Source organism: Calonectris borealis, chromosome 2 (genome assembly GCF_964195595.1).
Source record: "Calonectris borealis chromosome 2, bCalBor7.hap1.2, whole genome shotgun sequence".
In the NCBI taxonomy this organism is placed as follows: domain Eukaryota; kingdom Metazoa; phylum Chordata; class Aves; order Procellariiformes; family Procellariidae; genus Calonectris; species Calonectris borealis.
The window spans coordinates 136,694,576-136,720,719 of NC_134313.1; the positions used below are offsets into that span (position 1 = coordinate 136,694,576).

Sequence of the window (26,144 nt, forward strand, 5' to 3'; positions counted from 1 at the left end):
CACAACGCACATTTTGAACCCTTGTTATCTTGAGAGGTAGGAGCTAGTTAAAGGTGCAAAACTTGAGACTTGCTGCCAAGGAGGTGAGATGGGTAGGGAAATGCTTTGATCATCAAAGTCAGTGACCTTTTGGAAGAGCTCTGAATGCTTCCTCCCATGTTTCGGTACAAATGGAGCAAGGACAGTAAACTTATGAAGATGAAACGAGAAAAAGTGTTTCTTTAGGGTTGACATTTGGAAGGTGTTGCTGAATAGGCTGAATTCTCTGAGCTAACACATGGCAGGTGCCTTCAGGTTCCTAACTAGGAAAGTCAAAGTACTAAAATGCTGTTATAAGTGTGGTCTGGATTTCAGCTTATTTCATTTGTAACCTTGTACCTGGTTTCTTTCTGTCTGAAGCAAAGGTTACTCTGCTATTACTGATCAGACTGAAACTGGCCGGTTAGAGGAACTCCAGCTTCGTAGAGGCATCGATTCCAAATGAAATGGCCTGTGCTGATACCTGTAGGGACTTTGCACCCTGGGCTGTTTAGTGATATTTGAGAGTTGTCTGTTCCTTTCAATCTGTTATATCCAATGTATGGGACACCCTTGGTAGTTTCCTCCAGCAGGGAGAGATTAGCTTCCCCTCCTGCAAGACCGGCTGTCAGAAAAACCTCAACTCTAGGCAGTGCATGAAAATTTCCTTTCAAGGTAATAGTTGTGAAATTAATGTGGTTTTGCATGATGTTTAAACATCCTAGTGGTCTCAGATAAATTTTCTGTAACTTACTTCTGTAGTCTGACAATAGCCTATATAGCAGTTTCACTTCATGTACCAGGTGATTATTCTTTCTAGTGAATGGAGCATCATATGGCTGCAGAGGTGGTTTTGGATGATAAATGATGCCCAGGGTTTTTCTGTGTAGGAAGCCAATGAGATCAAAGAACTGCAGCCTTTTTGGAGACTTAAGAGTATAAATTACTGAGTTTGTTCAGTCTATATGAAATAGGAAGGTGAGCATGCTCAGTGTCTGTGAAGGGTAAGGCAAAACAAAGCATTGACACCAGGATCTTCACAAGGCTGGACAGTGGCCAGGTCTTGCAGAGACTGCCACATCAGTGAAGATGAATTTACTGCATGTAAAAATTCTTGAAGAAGTCCGGGACTGACTGGAGTTGTGGGAGTGTTTTTTTTTTTTTTTTTGGGGGGTGGGGGGAGGGATGGGACAGGGACAGACCAGGGGAAAGCTGGAGATAACATTGAAATGCTGTGATTATATCTAAGAGTTACTGATCTGCAGCCCTCCACTTCTGCTAGAAAGGCAATAACTTCATCTGTGGTGAAAAATAGTAAAGCTTGCTGAGGCAGAATAAATGAAATAAAAAACTGGGCACATATTTTGAACTAATAGAGTATAATCCACAGCATTTCTGAATCATTTTCCTGCAGATTTTCTGGAGGGTTATCTGGGAGGCACTATTTGGGAATTTGATAAGTTTGGTTTTAGTCCAGCTTTCTGAGCAATTGGTAACTGCATCACTCCAGCCATTATTTTTATTTGAGGGTATCAGCCAGATTTGTTGGGGCAGATGAAAACTTTTCTTCAACTAAACTGACTATTTTTTGTGTATAAAAGGATGAAATTTATGATAATTTAGGGATTGGGTTTGGGTTTTTTTCCCTTTTGATGTGTGACTTGGGTGGAGAGTCTTCCTTATTATAGAGCTTGAGCCACTGACCCCCTCCTTTTCCATCCTGTGCTAATCCCTCCACATCTCTAACACAGTGTCGTAGCCAGTGCACCTGTGTGGTGTTAGGGAAGGAAATAAGAAAAAAGGAAGCAACAGCTTTATGTCTTCTTTCTCTTCTCACCACTGCCATATTAAATGCAAAGAAAAAATAACATTTAGTGCTTTCTTCATGGCAAATGGCATGGAAAGATCTTAAAGAGTTGAGTGGGGAAGATTTCTTCACCCATCCGTGTGTAGTGCCTGCTCATGCTACTCCTGAGCAATTGCAGCTCTCTCAGCTGCTTCATCAAATTTTGCCCTCAAAAGTCAGTGATGTTGGCTCAGAAGGAAGAGCTGGAACCAGTGGGGAGGTAGGGTGCCTGTAGCAGCCCGAGGGGTAGGGCTGTTAGGAAGAGCAAGCTGGAGCTGAGCTGTTGCTTTTGGGGATGAATAGAGACAATGGGAGATTAAAGTCAGCATAGAAATGCCTGGGCTAACATGGGGGACTTCTCTGATTCGTTGTACAAGCAGTTTATTGATTGATTTTGGAGGTCAGCCAACTGGCTGGTGAGAACCTCAGGAATGATTTCTGCCTTTGAGCCCTCCAGGGAGGCAGGACAAGGGAATACAAATCCTTAAAATGCTTCCAGTGGGTAACACTATCCATTGCAATATAATAGTGTGGTTTTCCTGGATGGGGAAACTAGCTTTCCACTGAGGTGTTGCATCCAGGCTAATGGTATGCATCACCAGAGGGAGAACTGCTGCTGGAAAGACAGTTGGACACAGTGATGCAATGGAGAGAATGAAGGTGAATAAAGACTATAGGGACTGGAAGAAGAGCAGACCTGGAACAACTATCTCACACAATCCTTACTTTCACTTCTGAAAAAAAAAGCAGAGAAAATCTTTGAAGAGTAACTTTGTCACTGCTGCATAAAAGTGGATGAGATTGGACCTGTTATTCTTATTGTACCAAACAGTAAGGAATAAAAATATAGATGCTCTCTTCTCAACAGGTAGGAGTAGACGGTTCAATCAATAAGCCTGTAAGGCAGTTAGATTTAAGAACTCAATTCAGACACATAAGGGCATGCAATTTATTGGGAACTTGTTGCTTCAAATCTTCTTGAACTTGACTGCTCCTTTAGAAGAAGATCCACAGTGATAACGTAGACTGATGTTTTTTTTTTTAAAAAAAAGATAAAATTCCTATTTCGGTTATAAAACTACCAACAATACTGGAAGCAGCTCTTCCTCATTTTCATATGTAGGACTTCTTACTTCTTCTTCTGAAATATGTAGTCTGTGATCAGAGATGGATTATTAAATAGGATCTGATATTGCACGGCAGTTTATCTTCCTCTGACTTCATTTTTGTGGATCATTACCATTTTAGAGTCGATCTGGCAGTCAGGTTATTTCAGTAGAAGTAGTCTGTTAACAATACTATTAATAAGAAGTAATTAGGAGTACAATTCAGAGATTCAAATGTCCTTCATTAGTAGAGAAACTCCACTTAAACATGAATCCCATTTGATAGAAATAAGAGGGGTTTTTGCTTGTCAAGAGCATGTGTAATTGCTATATAAAGGGAGAGTCTGCAATATAATGAGAGGTACTGGGTTTGGCTTTTAGAGAACAAAATACATTTTTATGAATTCCCCTCCCTTCTTCCCTTCAAAATTACAGTGTAAAAAATAACTTTAAAATATTGACAGGTGTAACTTAATGGACAGCTCAGCCTATTATTAACAACACAGGCAGAAATGTTTTAAATGCGATGACGTCTCATTGCTGGAGAAGAGTTCTGACCAAACTTTGGGGACAATAATTGCCATAAAAAGCGACAAAGAAAAAGTGCACTTTCTGCAGTATACCTTGGAAAGTGTCCCTGTGATTAAGGCTCTCTTTCTGATGCTTTCTTCACTATGTTCCTAAAGTGCCAAGGACTATTAAACAAGTTCTTCAGTCAAAACAGATCGATACACAAAAAATAGGTATCAGTCTTTCCTTGTAAATATTATCACAATCTATCAAACATACTATTTGTGCTGTTACATATTCCCTGTTATGTGGTCAGTCAAGTAAAGCAAAATGTAATTTGTGGATGCACTGAAGAATGATTATGCTTACAGTTATTAACTCTCTAAACTAACCTCTAATGACAACCAGAGGAGTCTTTGCCAAATGGATTTACTTTCTTCTACCATATTTAATGGAATTATTTTCCCAACACAACTGGCTGCCTGTTTTATTCATTTTTTTCCATGTTGAGCTAGTCACATGTCACCCATCTTCCATCGTTTCTGCCCTCTCAGTATCGATCTCCCTTTATATTCCCCAGGAGAGATGGAACAAGTGACTGACTTGACTCCTGTCCTGTCCCCCTCTCCTGCCCCCATTCATGCCCTACACAACTAGGATTTCTTCCTGGCTAGTTTATACAGTTTGAAAGCTTGCCTGACAGTCTAAACATTGCAAAACAAACTCTCCGTGTGTATTGACATGTTAAGTTATTTCTTGGTGGGGGTGTGTATGTTTTGTGGGGGTTTTTTTTTTGTCCCCCCCAAGTTAACCAGGTTAACCAAACCAAAGTGGTTCCATACAAAAAGGTCCACCTGACAGTGCAGGCTTTCTGACGTGTTTTTCCTTTCCCCTGGAGCAAAAGTCTGTCATGCTGATGAGAAGAGACCTTCCTAGTCCCCTATCTCATCAAAAGCACAGTACACTGCAGTGTCCTCCGGTATCTTTCTCCAGGCACCCACCTCAGTTTGCTGAAACCGGAAGAGTAAAGGTACCTTTTACCTGTGATTCAGGTTCAAATCAGGTTCAATTTACTTCAAGATTCACATTGTATATTTTGCCCATAAATCTTCAATCTACATCTGTCCAAAAGAAAGCGTCAGTATCCAGGCAGCACAGCTGACAGGCAATCCAGTTCTACAGTTAGATGTTCAAGACTGGGTCCTGACATAGTGTCAGCCACACCGCTTTGTTGTATCATTTTTAGCCTGGAACAGCAGAAAAATCATCCTACATGTTTGCAACATATCCAACTGATGCAGGTGCTTAAAATCTGTTGTTAATATTAATTACAATTATAATGTTAAGAGCTGTGAGCAAGTAAAACACTGGCCCTTCTCTGCAGGCAGGTTCCTTGGTGCGTTCTGCTTTGCCCTGATCCTGTGAAGAGAGCACAGCTCTTGTAGGATTTCTGTTATCACATCACTGGACCAGATGACACATTTAAATGTTGAAAGCCACAAGGGATTTTTCCCCTTCCTTTGCTCAGCTCTTACATGTAAAAGTAATTATTTCTATGAAACATGTAACTCTGAAGGGCGTGATTGTCAGTTCCTAATGAACTACTTCACTACTTGACCTGGGTTTGATTGTCTGGAAACTGTTATCCTTTACTTGCTTTCTGGGTGGATAGTAGATGTGCTATTTTCTATATATAACTGGAAGAGCGTTAAACAATAAGATGTTGCCAAAATCAACTCTTTGGGACAGAGGAAGTCTCTTTTTTTTTTTTTTTTGGCATGCCCCTGTGACTCTGAGGCATACAAAATCTTTTCCGTTTTTTAAAAAAGAAATTTCCTTTATTATCCTTGAAGTTAGCTCTGAGATTGTAAATCATTCACTATTGTTAATGCTACAGCTACTTCTTTCTCCCACTGCTGCATCCTGCCCTCAAAGACCACAGCTTATATCTGTCTCTCTGCAAAGCTGACTTTTGGCACTAATAGGCAGAGACATGAGCCTTTCCCAGGGAAGAGCACAATAAATACTATGCAGATTTGGGAGTGCTTTCTAAACCAAGCTAGTGTGCAGGTGTCTAAGGCTTTATCTCCACTTGCCACTGACAGGTAATCTGCTCAGTTAAAGACCAAGTGTAATTCCTGCATGCAGCCTGGATGTCAGAAAAAGTCTAATTTAGTAGAAAGAAAAGAAGAAATCAGGGTAACAAAATAATATATTGAGTATTTTGGAGGTATCCTGTACTTACAAACCCATGATCATAGCTAGAGTTCAGAAGGATATAAATAGCTAGCAGGGCTTTTGAGATTTCCAGTAGCTCCTGCTCTCTAGGTTGTTCAAAAATGTTGACAGTTGAGGTTTTTGTTTCATCCTAGCAAACATTAAAAGTACTTAAGGATGGGCAGCAGGGCTCCAGTTTACATGCAGAACATGTTATATACAGGCTTTGCCTTGCTCTGCAATGTTGCATGTATTATGGTGGCATTGAAACACTTGCAGTACCTAGAAATGGAAACTTTTACTTTTTAAGAAAACTGCTAAATAAAAGGCATTGCTTACAGGGTGCTTTCAGCATCCGTTTTGAAGGAATAGCTCTGTTGGCATCACAGTCAGTAATAACTTGTAGTACTGTAATCTCTGTAAGGGAGCCAGAAGTGTTTTCATAGGACCTCCAAAAGTCAAGAAACTAGCTGTGCTTCCAAAGTATGTATGGTTACATATAATAAGTGAGAATCCAGTGTGATTTTTAACTACTACTGTTTTTAGAGGCTTTTGAGAAGTGGTAAGGAAATGAGTTCATAGAAGAATTAAGCTAATAAACTTGCAAAGTTTTCTCTGTTCAGCAAAAAGAAGAAATATTACAATTTAATAGTACAAAGTTGGATCCTTGAATTCATTTTTAATGACATCTTTACTTTCCATTTCCTGTTCTTTAAAAAGTTACGTAGTAATGTAAGTAGAAGGCAACATATTCCTTTTTTCCTGAGGCCAAAGAGAAACCACGGAGTATTTCAGAGTGGTAGCTGAAACCCAAAAGACAACATCAAAACTTAACTACACATTCTTGAGGCTTCTGGAAAGCAATATTCCCAAATGTAAAGTTTATAATTGAAAATAAATGTTCTAACCCTTATGCTTACAACAAGCAATTTTAGAAGCGTAGATGTGTGGAATGGAAAGAAGGATACTTGCCTTGGTATACTTGCCTATGGTATAGTTCTTTTTGCTTGCATAGTGTTCTCCAACCTGGCTATAAAGCAGTCAGTTCTGGGTCATGCAGAGCTGAGCAGAGGCTGTAAAAACCCACTTGTGAAGTTGTGGAAATCTACTGAGAAGATGACCCACTTCAGGTACCATTTTTGTTGTGCTGAGACTACTAGCTCTACCCTTTAACACTAGCTCAGATGAAGTATTACGAGCAACGATTAACGTCCATTACAAGCAGCAGTGTAGACATATGTTGGGTCTGCAGAAAGCTTACACCCTGGGTTCAGGAAGGAGTGTGAATGGCTCTGCAGTTCCCATAGGGTGATAAATCTTCAGACTTTTGAAAAAGTAGGTGCCAAATTTGGCAACTATTTAACAACAGAATAAACTAGTAGTTGTATCAATTGAAAATGCTTTTCTATCATTACAGGCAAAGTGACGAGTAACAGGGTCATACTAAAGCATTAAGATTGCTGCCAAGTATTAGTAAAGTAGGTAATATAGGGTTGAAATCTCTCGAGACTGAACATTAAAAGCCATTTCTGTCTCTGTTCAGAATGAGATACAGCTGTATTTCCTTGACTGCCTCACATGCACCAGGCTAAGAGAATAAGTCAAAGACTTTATCACTTCAACTGAAGGTTTCATTTGCTATCCTTTACTATCACGAGCTACAGTACCACAGTTCAGCCCTGTAATCAAAGATAGGTAAACTCGTGTCCAACCGCCTGACACCAAACTCTGAGCTGCATAAAGCTGTTCCAGGCCACAAGTACCAAAGGACTGTTAAAATATGACTTATTACTGTAACTAATGTTTAGCTAGAAACATGTTAATCTGCAGAAAGCAGGCAGTGTTTGAGACTTGGTGATGATGTGTAGTGCCTTCTAAAACCATCTCTCTTCTTTGTACTGCTTTCTCTTTAAAATTCCTTTCTTCTCTCTATTTAATAGAATTTAAATAATTCAGTATACTCAGTATTTGGTCAGATCAGGAACATTGTATTTAACATTCTGATGAATAGAACTTGCTCCCTTTTCAGAAATAAACCGTTAAAGTGAGTCTAATAACCCAACTTATATAACTAGCAAGTCATTTTTCCCCATGACAGCTAAAAGCGAGCCTGAGGAATGAGGCACATCTCCATCACCCCCTTGCGTTGCGTGTGCTGTCTCTGCAAATGCATAAGCTTCATTCTCTGAATGCAAAGGCCATGAATCACTGTGAATAATGGTATGGCTGAGTAGCACTTTCTGTGTAAGGGGCATGTAGAAGTCTGTGGGGAGACACTGCTCGAGCTCTGCTCATAACACAACCTGCTTTTGAAGAAGGCCGAACAGGGTTAAGGTTGAACGAAAGGCAAATTGCTAGTGTCTTGCTCTGGGATGTTGATACTTTAAAAACACAAAGGAATGTGTTCTCTCTCATTTTTGAGGGCAAAGGCAGTTGGGAAGTGTTTCTTTTGGGCTTTTTAAAATTTTCTTCCTTACCACTATTTTAAGTGCAGCAGGACATGTTTTCTTTGGTAGAGAGACTGGAAAGGAGAAGGAAAAAAAAAAGTGCACTTGAATTTTAAAAGACCTGGAAGAGATTTCTAGAGGCATCACATGCAGCAAAAAGGCCATTTGCAGCAAATCTGTCTCCTGACTTCTGTGAACCTGAACTTTCTACCTGAGACTTTCGTCTTCCTCTAATGCATTTTTCTTCCTCTGTAACAGTGTTGCAACGTGCCTGCCAGCAGCACTCCGTGTCCTGAGTTCCCTGCTCTTATGGGTCAAGTGATGCACTCCAGGCTTGAACAGCAGAGTGCAACTGTTTCTTGCCCTCATACCGAAAAATGCCACATCTCTCAGCAGTCACTCAGGTTCACTCACTGGTCACCTCCATAGGTGATCTCTTTCCAACCTCTTCACTTCTTCATTCCCTGCTCACTTCACACTGTGAGCTGACATACCATCAGTCAAACAATTCTTTGCACCATTAAGCACTTGTCAGTTTACATCTTTCTTACTCAGTAGCTACAGCAAATGAAAAGCTTAGCGTCTGATTCTTCCTATACATAATTCCCTCTTTTTACAGCAAAAGGGTTTCATCCCTTTCCCCTTTGCCACTGATCAGCATGGCTTTATATCCTACATGCATTGATCTCTCTTCTCTTGTGGATGATCATTCTCCGGATTTGTCCAGGTAAGCTCCTAATTAATAGGGTTGTCCTATCAAAAGTTTCATTTGGGATGCTATTTTATCACAGAATGTATCCATGGAAAAAGGGGAGCACTGGGTTTTCTTATTTTCCTAGTCTCATACAAAGGCACTGGGGATTTATGCATTCCCAGCACTAAGGCTGGAACACAGGAGAGACGGGACCCAACCCTGGTGTCAGATCATGTAACTGTGTTCAGGAGGCACATTGCCCTGTACCCAATGGCGTGTGTACAGCTTGTCCCCAGCACTTCCCACATCCCTTGACATGCTGACCAAACGCGGTCATCTTTTGCCCAGGAATGTTTATATCTCCCCCTTCTCTTGTCCTCTTCTTGGCTGGCCTGAAGACATGCCTAAATCACAAGGGCTCCCTCATCATACTCTCATACTAAGGAATGTTTTGGGGGGGGGCGGGGGGGCACGACTTATTTTTGAAAGTGGTTTTCTTTTTCAGTATCTGTCTTTTCTGTCTTTGTGCCAGGCTAGTGGTGAAGGTTTTGAGGAGTTCCCAGAGGGAACTTTTAGGAAATGGCTTATTCTATTTGCAGAAATTGTTAGTGTTTATAAACTTCTGTATGCAATCTTGTTGTCATGTCTCTCTCAATATACTCCCACTGTGTAAAGAGATTGTTTTTCTTTCTCTTTCTCTCTCCTTCCCCCTTCCCAATGGGTTTCCGATTTTAGCCCCTGTGCATCTGCTTGCACTTTTGTGCTCTTTCCTTATCCTTACTTACTGCCTCCCACTTCATACAGCTACTGAAATAATTGTGGGTGTTTTAACCATTTAAAGAACTGTTCTTAGATTCATATATCAATTGATCAATAAGTCATGAGCCAGAGATTAGTGTTAGCAACAAATACACTGGTATTGTAAAAAGTAGACTTTCTTTTTGTACATTTATTGGGATTTTAGACTATGGATACCTTATACTGATGTGATTAAACCTCCCCAATCCCTGAAGTAGAAGCCTGAGATAAAGATATTGCACGTTTATACAACGTGTTCAGTTTTTGAGGTGCAGCAGCAAAGCAAAATTTATTTCCTTTGAAGGAATCCGTACACATTATCAAAGATACTGTCTCTTATCAGAAGGAACAGTGATATTTTTATACAGGTGTGAGACGTCAGATCTTGGAATTATGGTGTTGGGGTTAAGGAGACATTTTTGTTTCCAGTTTGGTTCTGGTGAGGTATTAATAGCAGAAGCCACAAAGTATTAGTCTTGGAGGCTAGCTTTCATTACTGTCTGAAATCAGGACTTTTAAGGCCAACATCTGAGATTTCTGGTAACAGAGGAACCTGAAAGTCCGCACAGCCCTGTGATAGCAGAGCAGCTGGGTGACAGTCGGGCTTAGCCTGACCTCAGCCTTGCGTCCTGCCTGAGTGCAAATCAGCACATGAACAGATTGCCTTTCGCTGCAGGTAGCTCTTGTGGGAAGAACAAAAAGTACCAACTTACATTTGCAATGGAAAAAAAAAGATGTCTTAAACCATGGCATTGTGCAATGGAAACAGACAGCTGGCTTCCAGTTTCTATTCAGTAATGCTTTGATATAAGGTATACTTCCTTTTTCCCATAAACTCACCTAGTAGAACTGTAACTGAAAATTCCTTTTTCTTACAGCCACAGTAAAACCAGGCCCAATGCATCTTTTTATTCCATTTTAAACACGATAAAATGAGATCTGCTTAGGCTGCAATTGCCACTGCAGAAATAACAGGCTGCAATATTTCAGACTCCTGAACAAAGATGAGTATTGTATCCTATGGATGGACCCAGAAAAACTTCTGCCTTTTTTACCTTTTCCTATTTTTTTTCCCCCTTGGTTTTATTTTGTTTTGTTTTGTTTTCTTTTTTTTTTTCATTTTAACCCTATGTCTTAATGTATGTATTGCCCATCAGCATTTATACTCCACAATGTATAGGGCCAGTGAGAGGATTCTGGGAAAGTCACTAAATGATCTCTTGGTTTATAGCACTAATTTAATGACCTCTCCTGCACAAAATGGTCTAGAAGATTGTATTTCCTCCAGTTTCCGTTTCAGGGACACAGTAACGTTGGCACGTTAAGACACCCAACACTCCTTTGAAGACCTGCAACTCCTCTTTCCAGGCAGCTGAAAATAGCATTAAGCAGTGGTACCTTGAGAGGTTCATTTTCCTGTTGCCTGCCTCAGAGTGATGCCCCTCCTGCCCTGCCCTTGCGATAGGTTTGCTGTTGACTCTCTTTCAACCACAGCATCTGGTTTACAGCTCTTGTGTGGCCCAGTCCACGTGCAAACTGTGTCAAAACCAAACAGAACTTCTTGTAGCCAGAACAAGGAAGAGGAGAGACCTGAGTGTCCTCTCTTGGGCTGTTGCTGTGCTGGCATGGGCCCTGCAAAAGGGTACTTTAAGTCATTCTTGTACAGACTAAAAGGAAAATATGACCTGATGTTCACTCAGGGAAGAGCACAGGAAGAATAATAAAGCAGAAAAGTTTGGAAATATTTTATATTAATTGGCAAAGGAAGGAACAGATCTAGCTCTTCCCCTTTAATGATTCTAGTCAAACTTTTCTGAAAACAGGAATTAGGATGTTTTTTTTTAAAAAAAAAAGTTTTTATTCAAGACCTTCTGAACAGAAGTTATTATACAACTGGCTCAGTTCCAATTGCAAGATGTTTAAATATGTGAGTTATTGGACTTCACTATGGACTGGGGTACTGTATTGTACTGCAGCTGTAGCATCTGGTGGTTTTGCTGCAAATTAGATAGTAAGGCTCACTCAGGATTGTGATGCTCTTGGGCAGACTCCATAAATTTACTCATAAACCATAACTTCTTTTTTTTTTTCATTTTTATCACATCACGAGAGCAAAGCTCTATTATTCTTCAACAGTTTCCCCTTTTTCAAATTGCATACTTGCTGATGTTTTATATGTTTAACTGTTTCCTAGGAGGAGATCACTTCCAGTAGTGGAACAGATTCCCTAATGAGTGGAGAGATTCCACGGAGCAGGTCAGAGGGCACTTTGATTGATGTGGATGACCGGACACCTTCAGCCAGCTACAGTATGTCTCTTCCACTATTTTCTGTACTAAGGCTCTCCACCTAAAGTCTATATTTCTGCAAAGCTCTCAATAGTGTCAAAAGCTATAGCTCTGTAAACCCCTGTACACCTTTTTTTTTAATTTTTTTTTTTTAATTGCTTGTGTTTTGCACTACTCAGGCCATCATAGATGTCCCTGGAGTCAGAACACAAGGGGTTGTCACAAGGTCCCCTAGAAGAAGCTTACTGGCAGAAGTCCTCTGTCCCCTGCCATAGCAAATGTGGATCAGGCAGGTTGGGAGGAAGAGCTGGAATCATGAACATTACATGAATAAATGCTATTTAGGGTATGTTTACTGGGGGTCAAGATGGGGAAGAGAAGAGGGAGTTCTTAGCCAAACTACATTAATTTAGGGTTTTGAGAACCAGGAAGTCTCAGCAAAGTTGATTTAATCTCATTGCTATTTTAACCCAAAAGTTAAGAGAACATTCCCCTCCACAAGGTAGGCATTCTCTTAGCTTTTTGTCCAGTAGAAGGTGTGAGTAATGGCAAGCCTGGCACTTGCTGTGTGAGTTGGGGAGCAGGAATTATTTCCTCGCTAACCTCCTGCACCTCAGTAATCTGTGCTGTTACCTTGGCATGAGAAAGCGTCCAGCCTAATGACTCAGGCTCTTCCTGTAGAAACATGCCCTTTAGGATGGGGAAACAAACAAACATAAACCCTAATGTTTCTTTTGGGATTAATTAATTTATTTTTAATAGATCATAATGATCTGACTCTAATAGCACCACGGTGCGAGGAAAGTTTTTGGCCTGCGAGTAGAAACAAAAGGACTTTTCAGCTGGGGCTTGAGCAGCCCAGCCCTGTCTGGTGGCCGTGGCCAAGGCTGGGTGCCCAAGGGGGAGGAGGCTTTGCCTGGGCTCACTCCCCCCAGCAGCTCACCTGGAAGGCAATTCTCAAGACAATGCTGGAGCCTTGCAGATGGGCAGCTGGGAAGCAGGTAGATTCTACTTTGGTTCTTCCAAATTGGGATTTTTCTGGAACTGTGGAAAAACCTCATAGCTTTGGCTTTTTGTCACAATTCATGACAAATTAAACAAAAAGAAAAGTACTAACATTTCGATTTTTCTTTTTGTGGCTGAATGCACTGTCATTTTTGCAATTGAGCAGTAATTAGTAACCTTGGAGATGGAAGGTACTATGAGAAGTGTAATAATGAAGGATATAGATAGGCTGAAAGAATAGAAATGCTGAATTTTCCCTCTAAAATTAAAATTCTTTACAAGGATGTACAAAAAAGGGATGGTATATCCTCTGTATATAGAAAACTAACGGCAAACTGAAGTAATAGAAACCCTTAGCACAAAAAGTTCCAGATATCTATTCGTTGCAAGAAGTGTAAGTCTTAATCAACCTATAAACCAACTTCTGTGAACAGTTATTAGTATAAAATACAAGGACATCTTGCTTCAGAACAAACAGACATTACTGTTAATAATGAGTATTTTTATTAGAATGCATATTGAAATATCACTTATACACCCCTATTTGTCTATTTAAGTGCAATCTCAGAAAAATTAGTAGCCACAAAAACATTTCTCTCCAAATTTCAAATTGTACAAGACCTCATAAATTATACCAATGAATTTTTAATGGAAAGCTAGTATAACAAATTCCATACACACTGAGATAAATTGTAAGAGTGTTGTTATCAATTAAATGGCATGTGCATGAAAAGGAATCCTGAATAATACATTTATCTGTACTGTCTACAGTGTTTGAAAAATGAAACAGTAGTTATTTAATCTTTGCAGAGAGTTAGACACAAAGGAAAGAAATCCATGGCATTTTGTAAGAGGCCACAGATTACTGGAATATAAGGGTTTAAACCTTATGGGGCCTTAGCATACTCGATGCCAATTAACAGTCATAGGAGTTGATAATGATCAGCACCTTGCAGAAGATGCTTTACATCCTTCAGCACTAATTTGTTAACACTCTTTCTATGAACAAAGATTCTTAATGCTACTTAGAAATCAATATTGATACTCTTTAACAACCTGAAGGAGAAATATATAAATGATCTATATGTATTTTAGGAGAATAAATTTAGTCACCTGTTAGCTTAACAGACTATCAGTTGGAAATGAATGGAATGTCTCAAGTCTCTGTGCTTCAGGAAATGCTTCTGTTTTTTCTTTTAAACAGATGTCAATGAAAGTAAATTGGATTTGGATATTGACTGGTCTGATGTATTCAGACATGTCCATGCTGTTTCCAAGACTAATCCTTTCTGGAATGAACTGTCAGCCTCCAACCCTTTTGTACATGACATAGCTGCTTCAAATAGAAATGAAAATAATAAATACCTTTCGATCTTAAAACAAAAACCCTATTTGTTCTCTAAAGTTTCTAGCAACAGGGATTCTTTGGCTTCCTCAGGTGATGAGCTAGATATTGATTGTCTTCTAAGAAAGACTTTAGCAAGAAGATCTGGACGATCCAAGAGTGTCTCTGACTTCCTGGATATTGTTGATAACCGAAGATTTAATCCTCACAAGACAACACCTCAAAAAACTATAGCTTCAGACATGACATGGCTTCAAAATGACCGTGAAGCCTACAAGATGGCTTGGTTGAGTCACCGACAGCTCACCCGATCTTGCCTAGATTTAGAAGCCATGAGCCACAGTCCTGGATGGGCACAAACACAAGCTACAGACATTCATGTAGTTTGCAAACTGAACCATGAAGGGGGTTCAGTACAGCTACCTGACTCGGATATCAACATTCATGTCCCTGTGGGTCATGTATTACCTGGGGAATTCCAAGAAGTTGGTTTAAAGGCTATCCTTAACCCTCCATCGTGGTTTAACAATGAGCTGTCTAGCACCGTAAGTCCTCTGATAGAACTTACGCTGAGCAACCTCAACACGAGGGAAGCCATTTTTCTAGAGGTGAAAGTTGCGGCTAAAGTGAAGAATGATCCACTGAGCCAAGTTATGAGTGATATTGTATGTTTTTATAGTCTCAATAAAGAAGGGCCTTTTAAGAAGCTAGAGAATTGCTACACTTATCAAGATACCATACAAGTGAAGCTAGCGGACCTAAGTCACGTGATGTATGCAGTGATTGCCGTACAAGCAAACAAAATCCAGCCTCCAGCAACTAATGTCTGGGACTATGTTCATAGAACAGTCTCTGTTGGAATTTATGGTCCCAAATATATTCATCCAACTTTTACAGCAGTTTTTACAGTTTTTGGTCATAACTACATTCCAGGAAAACTCACAATTTGTGATATAAAAAAGGGGGGGAAAAATATGCCTCCTGTTGTGTTTCAGCTGTGGGGAAAACATACATTTCTACTTGAAAAGCCACAAGATCTAAACATTTCTTTGGTATCCTGTGATCCAGATTTTGAAGTGAAGATGGAAGATCAAAGCAAAAATATTAAAGAGGAGGAGCTGAAAACTGGTGAAATGGTCCGCCAACAATTCCTGTTTTCCATGCTTGGATGTAGGGAGATGCATTTCTTTGTTTTCCTCGTTCAGATTAAAGTCTTAAAAAGTAGCCAAGTAACACAGTTCCATGTTACGACTCCTGACCCAGCTCCAAAATTAAGTGGAATTATCAATAGACCAAAGCGCTTACAAAACCGCAAAGAAATCAAGTCTGCGCCTTTGCTTTTAATACCAACAGTTAAATATCCAAAGTTTCAAGATAAAACTTTGAGTGTTAATACTTACGGAGTGGCTTTGAAAACTGTGTTACGTCAAAATAAGATTGACTATTTGCTAGAATATTTTAAAGGGGACACAATAGCACTTCTTGGTGAAGATAAAGTAAAAGCCATTGGACAAACTAAAATAAAAGAGTGGTATGTAGGAGTTCTCAGAAGAAAGATTGGTCTTGTACATTGCAAAAATATAAAAGTGATTTCCAAAGAACAAGCTATGGACACTGCTGATAGTGAGCTAACAACCAGGAATCTTGTTGAACAAATTGCATTGCCATTCAAAAAACTGACTTACATCTACTCAGTAGTTCTGTCTACAGTATCAGAAAGTGTTTATGACTGGAGAGCTCTGGCTGAGGTGCTAGGATATTCACACATGTCTTTGGATGACTTTAATGAGGCACATGCTGATAAAGAATCAGAGAGAGTTGCGCATGTTGTAAAGAGGATGAAGGAAGACTGCCATGCTAACAAAAAAAAAAGACTGTTTCTTTATGAGCTCATTGTTGTAAGTATTGCATGAACTAACCTGGGTTATTGGGAATGCATTGCCAGGAAACTACTCATTAGTAATGTGTGAACAAGACATGGTCCTGCACCCTTGTGGGAACCTTTACAAACCTGAACATATTACTAAAAGTTGTAGACACCTATAGATGGAAAATACATCCAGACTCTCATGAAGAATAATGCCTTGATGAATTAATTCTGAACAGTGTTTTGTAAATGTCCCAGGAGCCTTGCTCATTTAGTAGGTTGATTGAGTTGACTTCGTTTGTTTTTAAACAGCCATGATTGAAATAGTTTTGTCTTTTGACATGGAAATCATGATGGTAAATTGCTTCCCTGAGCAATTCACATTCCCATTGTGAAGTATTTAGTAACTTTATAGTGTGGAAACTCATTATTTATATATCTTGTGTTCCCTAATGTGCATGTCTAAGTTTGCTTCATATTTTTAAAGCAAGGAAATCCTGACCCACATGTTGAAGTCAAGTTTTTCTATCCACACATGACAACTTTATAGTCAATGTTGTAGTGACCTAAGGACAATGTTGCAAGTATTTTAGTACATATTTTCATAGACCTCATTTGTAAGCCACTGGACAACTTCTATGTGATTCAATACTGTTACATATGAATCAAAAGTGATTTTATTCTAAATGCTTCCAGGTAATAGGTTGCATTGTTAACCATCTTAATTTACTTACGGATCTGCGCACAAATTAATTCGGAATGAATGATTACTCAATACTGTCCTTGGCTCTGACTGAAAAGTCTACCAGCCTATTTAGGGACAGAAGAGAATTAAATTTCTCATATGAAAACAAAGTATTGTAAAAATGGGTGTTTAAAAATTCACATTGTAGCCTTTCATCTAAAGCCTTTTGACTATCCTGAATTGCAAACCTTAACAGGGTTTACCTCTCATAACTACTTTATCCCCTTTGAAGTGCTGACAGCAATTTCAGCAGGATTCAGAAAATTTTGGCAGCAGTGGCCACTTACAACTCTTAAGACTGCATTAAACAGTGTGGAATAAAACTGAGCAAGTATGCAGTACAGTTTAATCTGCCCTGTCTCTGTAAAAAAAGGGGAGGGGGGAGTTAAAGGTGAAAATGATCCAAACTTTTAATTGAATACAGTGAAACAAAGAGTTCGTTACAGCACAGGCAAAAGGTGGGGCATAATTAGAGATGCCCCCTTTTGTTATGTATATGATTTTGAGCTATGAAGTGCCAATGCAGGTCCCTGTCTTTGTAAAACTAGACTTAAAGCTAGATATCATCCATGTTACTTTTGGGTAGAATTTACTGGTTATTTCTTTTAATTAATCTCCTATTTTTATGTTTAATAGGGTTCTTGATTATCAGAGCAAAGGCAAACTGAACAACTTTGTCTCCACTTTGCTAAAGTATAGGGGGATTTGGTACTGTACTGTAGTCTGCATCTCGCTACTGTGACGTCACTATTTCCTTCGAAGGAGGCACTAGTATGAGAGAGTTTGGGATCCATGTTGAATGTTTTCTGGTTAGTTATATTAGACAAACATCTTGCCTGACAAAAGTTCTACTGTTTGCAATGAGGATTTTAATGGAAAAATGTTTTACAATTAAATCACACAAATGTCTGATTTCTGCAGAAATGCTTGATATTTTATTAAAAATCAGTATCTAAAAACCAAGGAAAACTTCTGGATTTTGTTCTTGATCTTCCACTGAAAAAGTCAACATTTTCAGTGGAACATTTTGCTATTAATTTGAGGAGAAGAAAAAACAACACCTATTTTTCTCATTAGCTCTTAGCCAAACAAATAAACAAAGGAAAATGCAGCATATCTGATTTCAGGGTTTCACTCCCGGAATCATTTTAATTTGCTTGTTATTAAAAGCTCCTTTGACATGGGGGAGGGAAGAGTTTTATGCTTGCTTTTCTGCTTAATCGTCAGTAAATTATCAGTTTTGTGGAGGGAGTAAATCAAAAGGTGCTGGCTAATGTAATCAATGATTTTCTGGAAAAGCAGTAGACGAAGGACCACACCTTGATATAATAGTGCTCTAACTTCATTTTTGAGTTTCATGCCATACTTTCAACAAGCTAAATTTGATGTCCCAAATATTTTTGTTGGAGAAGCATATTTTTCCTTCAGGATCTGTAAGCTTGGTAGGATCCATGTGACACTGGAATGCTGAAGCAGCTGAATGCCAGCTTAATTTTTTCTTAAGCTTGTGGGCAGTTTTCCTATGAAACTGCTGGCAACACCTTTTTGTAGGAAAAAACGTTACATATTTGTAAGAACACAAAATAGACAAAAAGCCTTCCTGTCTGCTTAGAGATGCAGAATAGTGCTATAAAAATAAATGATAATGTTCTGTTTGTAATTATTGGTGAAGGAACACTAATGAAAATGATTGTTGCAGGCACTTTTGAAAATAGATTGCCAGGGATTAGTGGCACGTCTTACCCAGGACACCATCATTTTGACTTCAGCTGTCAAGCTTGGCAAATACTGGCGGGAGCTTGCGGAGAAGCTAGCCCGACTCACAAAGCAGCAAATCGAGGCTTATGAAGTACCCCACCAAGGGAAAAATGGCACAGTAGCTCTGGAGGTAAGGCTCTGGTGTGACGGTGTGTGCACGCTTGCTCCTCTGCACAAACACAGCCAGGGACCTTTCTTCTTCCTTACTTTGTGCCCTTCTTTCCTTTTGCAGTTCGGCCTCCTTATTTAATTTGTAAGTCCTTCAATGCGAGGAATTCTGACCAACTTTTGCTTGCAATTATCTACATATTCCTTTGAGGCCAGTTGTTCAGTGTTATTGTGCCAAATTAATTTGCTGTGGAGGTCCTAGTCTCTGTCTTGAGTTTCAGCTCTTTACTCCCACCCCAAGGGCCACTTTCAGTCCCTTCTTATTGTCCTCTCCACTTGTTAATCTTACTCACTCCTCTGCTGTCATTTCAGACACAGTGAGGAAGACCATCCAGTCTTGCAGGAGCCACTTCAAATCACCCTCAGTACAGCTTTTGCTCTTTCCACTGAAAGGAAGCTTACCTCCACCATTAACACTTTTCTGCACCTGTGTAATATTTGTCATCCTTTAGCTTAAGTAGCATGACAAGAGGTTGGAAGCTCTGACACCAATTCCACTTCTGTCCTATTATATGAACATGGCAAATCCATGTTTTAATTTCATAGTTTGTCAGGTAGGTCGTGCTATTTATTCTCCTTTGTAAACCACTCTGCTTATACAGAAGTATGAGTTCTAAATAAAAGTCCAGTTGTCCTCTTAGATGTATTTTAGTGCATACACATCCAAGGAGCAATTTCGATGCCTAATTATATCTCTAGTGCCGTTTGAGGTGCCCAGAGATACCCGTGGCATCCATGCAATGTCAGATATGTCACAAGACTGAGGGTAGGCTCTTGTCCATGCCTCTGAGGCGAGGGCCAGCCTGTGCTCCTGGCACACCTTTGCCTAGGCAGCGAAGTTGCTCCCTGCATTTGTCTACTCTTACTTTAACACTGAAGCATGCCGTAGATCCGCTGTTTCCCAGAGTTATGTGCCAATGACTTCTAGGTCCCAGACTGGGTTTTACCTGGAACATCCTCTTCTACGAGCATTGCTGAATGATGCTCAAAGCTGACCTTTCTGCCTTGAGTGCTTGTCTCTCCCTCTGCCTGTACTATCATCCCCTGATTGTTGCAGGTAATGCTCATGATCCAGCCTGAATTCCTTCTCTCTCATCTCTCAGTACCAAAGGAATTGCTATTTCTCATTCACAGGGTCACAAATACTTGAGATAATTTTTTCTTCCTTTTTCTTTCCCTGTAGCTGATTCTTCCTGTTCCCTGCCCAAACATATCCTCCTTTCCACAGTCTGAATCCAGTGAGTCTTTAATCTGTTTTATCTGCCTGGTGATAGATATCAAGAGATTTCTGCTCTAACCATGAACCACCACCTCTTATTCCCTTGCAATGCTCCACCCTCCCTCCCCAATCATTATTTGACCAAAATTCCACACACTTATTTACACTTTACTTTACTTTTCTGCAAAACTATCTCTATCACTGCTGTTTGCACACACTGCCTTCTCCTCTGCTCATCCTTTTCTCTTTGAGCTATTTTGTGTATTTCTTTTTTTTTTTAATTGTTCTGGGTACATTACTTGTGCCTGGATGCACCTTCCTCCTTAAATTTTTTTCTCATAAAACTCTCAGCTCTACCAATCCCTTGTCTGCTACTCTCTTTTAGTGAAAAAAAAAAACCCACCCTGTTATTGGCTCTGTTTTTGCACTAGCTTATTCTAAAATACTAAAATCAAACAGAATGTGTATGCTTTTGATTTCCATTATGTTTTTTTTTTTACTGTTATTCAGTGCCTTTCCTAGATTTTGTTTTACTTATTAAGCTTTCTGTGTTTGTCTGACAAAACCGCAGCTTTCTACAGAGGGAATTATAGACCTGAACAATGTGCGACTCTACTGGTCTCCATGATATTTGGAAATGTTTTCTCCTTTGCTAACTGACAGCAGACCTAAACCAATTAAAACTCTTTTTCCATGTATATAAAATATATACATAAATATATAAAAAAAATATATATACTTTGTTTTAAATGGGTGTCTATTTCCATGAAGCCTATCTTCTGCCTCATACACCCTATTCTTTTATTTTCAAGAGTTTTTTACATTATTTTTATGATAAACCACCTACAAGATTCTCTGCCTTTCAGTGACAGTGTCTGCTCCCAGAAGATAGTACAGTCAAATTCATCATAAAAAAGGCAATAATAGAGTATGTTCTATTTTTTAAGAGAACATTCAACAAACAATCAAAGATCAGAATTTTGCTTTATTTTTATGTCGTTTCTCAAGGCTTAGGATCAGTCCATGGGGAATTTATCGGTTTCATGTGAGCTTTGTAATAGAGCTTGTCCACACAGGTGTGAGTTCAAAGCACACCAGGTTTCCAGCACTGGTATCTCATGTGAACATTCAGCATCCTCACTGTCCTGTGAATCTAACCTTAAATTTCAGTACTTTCTACTGAATTTCAGTGCTTTCTTCTAACCTCTGAACTTCTCAGTGCTCTGGTGAGTTGAACCTCTACTTACAGAAAACAATATTCTGTTTATAAAGTTTTGTGTGTGCTATTCAGCAGGGATGCAAAACGAATGTAGCTAATGCAGTGTAAATTCATACCTGTGCGGAGATGCCCCCAGCATTGTTACAAGGTTAGCATTACTCTGACTAATTTCAGAATGATTGCTGATCATCACATTTACTTAACAGGTATAAAAGAACTGTCTTGTCTTATCCCGGTTAACCATCTTATTCCAGCCTGGAGTTTTCTAATGGAAAAACTTCCTCATTGATAGTAGTTGCTGGTATGAAAACAGGAAACCAAGCAAAGATGGGGGAGTAATAAGTTTTGACTAATTATTGAGGATTATCTGAAAAATTAATCAATCCGTTACCCATCAAGGACTGTTCTACCATCAAGAGGATTGATTGGATGGTTGAAAAATGTTTCTGCTTTTAAACTTAATATTTTTCTTAGTGGGAGAAATCTTCTCCCAGATGATCACAGAGGCAACTTGAGGTACATACAATTGGTGCATAGATTTTGAAGTGCTTTTCATCAGTAAATTCCAAATCACTTTACAGAGGATGTAGGTATCATTATTACCTACTCAGCAGAGGCAGTGGGAGCAGAGGGAAAACTCACGCACGCAGCTGAGATGAGACTTGCCCAGCATGCTGCAGTGATTTAATATTTTGCCTGAAAATCTGCTCTGATATAATTCAGGAATGTCAAATGCAATTCAGTTCAGCCACTGCACTAGAGTACGTGGATGTGGAGAAGGACCTGCCTTAGAAGCCTGGTTTGCAGTGTTAGTTCAGTGTGGTGAGCATATAGATTACTGCTGAGTTAATCATACATCGCTGATGACCAGTTTATAAAGCTTTTGATTTTCTCTTCTCCCTGTGCCTCCCCCCCCCTTTTTTTTTTCTTTCCTTTGTCCCAGAAAAAAAAAAAATCAGTTGTGACAGAGCAGAGGAAAGCAGGGTTTGTATTTTAGGCATATTTCAGCCAACTCTCTGATTGCACAATGTCAGACTGACCTTCAGCGTAAGTCAAACCATAGCATCTTTTCATACTCACTGTCTTTTCACATACTAGTGAAGACAGAAGGCTGTACCCCAATCCTTCAAATAGCCTAGTCCAGCAGGAATATAAGGAAAGGAAGCAAGAGACAGAGAAAAGGCATAGCCAGCAGTAGAATGTCAGGAAATCCTGGCTTCTCTTGTTTGCTACCTTGGTTACCAAGATAGAAATAGGAATAGAGAAACCTTCTGTTCTCAGCATAAATACACAAGTGGTGAGATGCTTTATTGCATTAAAATATGTTGTAATATCTAGTATTTACAGTACTACATTACAAACTTCTTTTTCAATATAGCCTGTCTAATAAAAGGAAAGAATTAATCACTCTCCTTCTTCCCACCTACCACCAAATTACTTTTCTTTCCTTCTTTCTTAACCTTATGGTTATGACTTAAGATAAACTTGCTTAAAACGAGAAGTAGGCACCATTCATTTTGGGTAAATGGTGATACCCTTCTCTCCTGTAGACCTAAAATGAGAAACTTCACTGAAAGTATAGGCACTTTTTTATAGCTTAAACTAAAGGCAGAAACCAGACTAATCAGACTGTGAGACACGCTACTGGGGATGTGAGTTTGATGGGTTTTTCCATTTGGGGATGGGGAGAAAGGCAGCAGAAGTTGAGGGAGATGTTTACAGAAACTACGGTAGAGTCAGTCTTGGGGTAAGTTCAGAGTTCTTAGCCCCAATGTGGGGAAAAGCTCAGAACTATGAGCAAAGAAACTCTCCTGCTACTCAGTTCCTCAAGGGATCAAATAAATAAATCTTAAATCAAAGAAGTGGAGCTTTATGTTGTGTATCATTTGTAAATTCATGGGATTATATTGAGGAAGTAACCAATTTCCTCCTGAATTATCCTTCAGAACCATGAAAACTGCTTGTCCACTAAAAGGGAAAAAAGATGTTAAAAAAAATGTTTTAAAATTAAGAGACTTCCCGAGCACTTCTGTATATATATAAACGTGCACACATCAGTCCGTATGCTTTTATTACTATGCATAAGTGTTTTTCTGTTAAAACAGCAAATCTAGTACCTCGGAAGGTGATAGGTTTCTTTGCGGCTTTGTGTATCATCCTTGCAATTGCTAACTCAATTGCTGTTTGCAAAACCTTTATTGCCAATGAGGAGTGGGAAGCTAGAAAGCGGGTAGCCCAAGTTAAATTTGGAAAAGCAGCAGCTGGGAAAGCAATCTTTTTGTTTGTAAACTGAGCAAACTTACTCTGGACATCAGCGCTTTGAAAGATGTAAGTCCAGCTTGGTATCTGAATCATGCTGTCATGGCTTAATTAATGTCACTAAATCAATGACAAATTACACCCGCTAAGGACCTGTTTCATATTTGTTTGGCGTAAAATAAACATCTTGTAGTTTAAAATAAGGAGCACTGGTAACCTGTCTTTTAATTTTCTTTGTTTCTTGCAGGACACTTTTTAAATTACATGTCCTGATTTTAAAAATTTAATTATAAAAGCTTTTGAATCTCCTGCTTTTGGAGTGTTTGGGGTTTTTTCTTCCTTTTTTTAAACAGAGATTTTATAGATAGATCGTCTTCCTGCTGCAGTCACCAGAAAACATTTTTGTAAAGATAAGAAGTATGATTAAAAGTTCCAGGCTAAATAGGGGGACAGTGGGATGTTGATTAATGAGACAAAGGGAGGCATTAACCATCAAAAGCACAGTCAAACTACAAATAGGGAAACTGCTGTTGGGTGTATGCATTGCAAAAATGACCAACGGGAAAAGTGTTTTCCTTCTACCCCTGTGCTTTGAGTTACACTTTCGGACAGGGATATATTTCGTCTTGGTGATAGTCATCTGAATGAAGAATTTGTCTTTCCATTATTTACCCCTCTAAGAATTTCAGAGTTTCATAGAAATGAAGTACATAAGGTTACTGGAGTTTTTATATCAACATGCCTTTTATGATAAAGCATTTCAGCATGGCTAGGGATCAAAAACTTATTTTCTTTTTTCTTTTCTATGACTTTTCCACTATTGGAAAGATTTAGATTTTTGCTCAATAATTTGATTTCTGCAAATAAACTTTTTATTTCTCCTTTATTTGCAGATGATGTGGAAACCTGCATATGACTTTCTCTACACGTGGGGTGCCCATTATGGAGACAGTTACAGGGATGTCTTACAAGACCTGCAATCAGCCTTGGATAAAATGAAAAACCCAGTAACAAAACACTGGCGAGAGTTAACGGGAACGTTGATTCTCGTGAACTGCATGGAAGTGTTACGGGCAAGTGCTTTCTCCAAAATTGAGGAAGAAGAATAGACTACCAAGATATGTGTTTGGGAAAATCTTTTGGGAAACTGTACTGCTGATATTTGTGTTTCAGTGATGCTTGCAGAGCAGGACAGAGTGCAGTTTGTTTTATCTGAGTTGATGTTGGGTCTAGCCCCATGGTTCTCAGCTACAGATGCTAGAGCTTGCTAATGGCTACTGAGTAAATAAGAAAAGAGTGGGAGATTAAACTAATGAGGTCAACAAAAATGACTTGAATTCTATAATGTAGTTTCCAACATGAGCTATTTCTGATTGCACTGACTTTTAGGCGGAGATCAGTTTTAAAAACAGAACTATGCATGGATGAGTTTGGCCTGTGGGGCCTAGGTTTACATTGTTTTCAGTGAGGTATTAAAATCTAAATATTTAATACATTATTTTAATTGGTGCCAAAAACTTCAACTCCAAGTCAATGGGTGCAGGGTAGCCTAGGAAAAAAACTTTAGGATTCTTTTGTCCTCAACTGGGACAAAATTCATCTCCCCTTCTCACAAAACAGGAATTCAACAGTTATTTGCACCTGGAAAAATAGGTGCTGCTCAGCCCTTCCAAAACAGCTTCTGGTGTCTTTTTTGGAGACTGGAAGAGAGACATGCAATGTAACAGTTAAAGACAATTGGTTTTGATTGGTTTGTTGATGCGTTGATGTAACTCAACAGGGTTTGTCTTTTTTTTTGTTGTTTTTTAAATTTATTCTAGATTCTGCTGAGCAGAAATTCAGGAACATTCAGGAAGCCTTCTTGGTGTACATTGTCCATCCCTCTGATCATTTGCTTATTCCTACTCTGTTGTTATTAAATAGGTAAACAGGGAAGAGTGGCTTTGTAGGTACAAAGGCTGTAGACAGTTCATACCCACTTCTGTTGATCATTTTCTTCTACCTTGCTGTATGAAGAATATGGGTGATGGCTATTATTTTCTCAAAAAAAGTTAACAGTGGGGTGCTTTTAGATTCATTTATTTATGGAGCAATTAATTACAATTAGTCATATGTTCTAAAAAGAACCCTGGTTAGATACTACCAATAAAAATCTTTCAATTACTGAGTAGCTTACTATAAATACAGAAAATACAGGCTGAATAATTGCTACAGGCTAACTATTTTTTTTTTAACATAAGGTTTTAAATATATTTTTAATTAAGTGGTAGATTGAAAAGGTTAAAGACATTTTGAGCACCTTTGAGCAACGTTCATTCAGAAACATCAGCAAATACTCATGACAACCAGTTGAAAATAAAACTGGCATTCTGCCATCACTTGCAGATGACAAGACAAAGCCAAATTCTTTCAGGAGAACAACAAAGTAGTAGCATTTCAGACCAGAACCTGTGCTTCTGCTGTTGATGTCTACTAAGGAGGGATGTCTTGTGATTTAACATTTAAACATTTTTCTTCCTCTCCCCTTTCCTCCAACCTGCTTTCTTTTCTACTTTCGTTAAGCTTTCCCAAAGCGCGCATAGCTCAGGAAGGAGGCTGAGGAAAAAGCACTTGCTCCAGTAACAGGAAAGCTCAC

At 39.1% G+C, this 26,144-nt stretch overlaps 1 protein-coding gene across 1 annotated transcript; it reads left to right on the forward strand.

Moving 5' to 3' along the window:
- Positions 1 to 10,557: 10,557 nt before the first annotated feature.
- MACC1 (MET transcriptional regulator MACC1) lies at positions 10,558 to 24,618 on the forward strand. The gene is made up of 4 exons (XM_075140771.1): positions 10,558 to 11,945; positions 14,134 to 16,172; positions 18,586 to 18,774; positions 24,403 to 24,618. The coding sequence occupies exons 1-4, from the start codon at positions 11,867 to 11,869 to the stop codon at positions 24,616 to 24,618; spliced, it is 2,523 nt and encodes an 840-aa protein (XP_074996872.1). The 5' UTR covers positions 10,558 to 11,866.
- Positions 24,619 to 26,144: the final 1,526 nt, after the last annotated feature.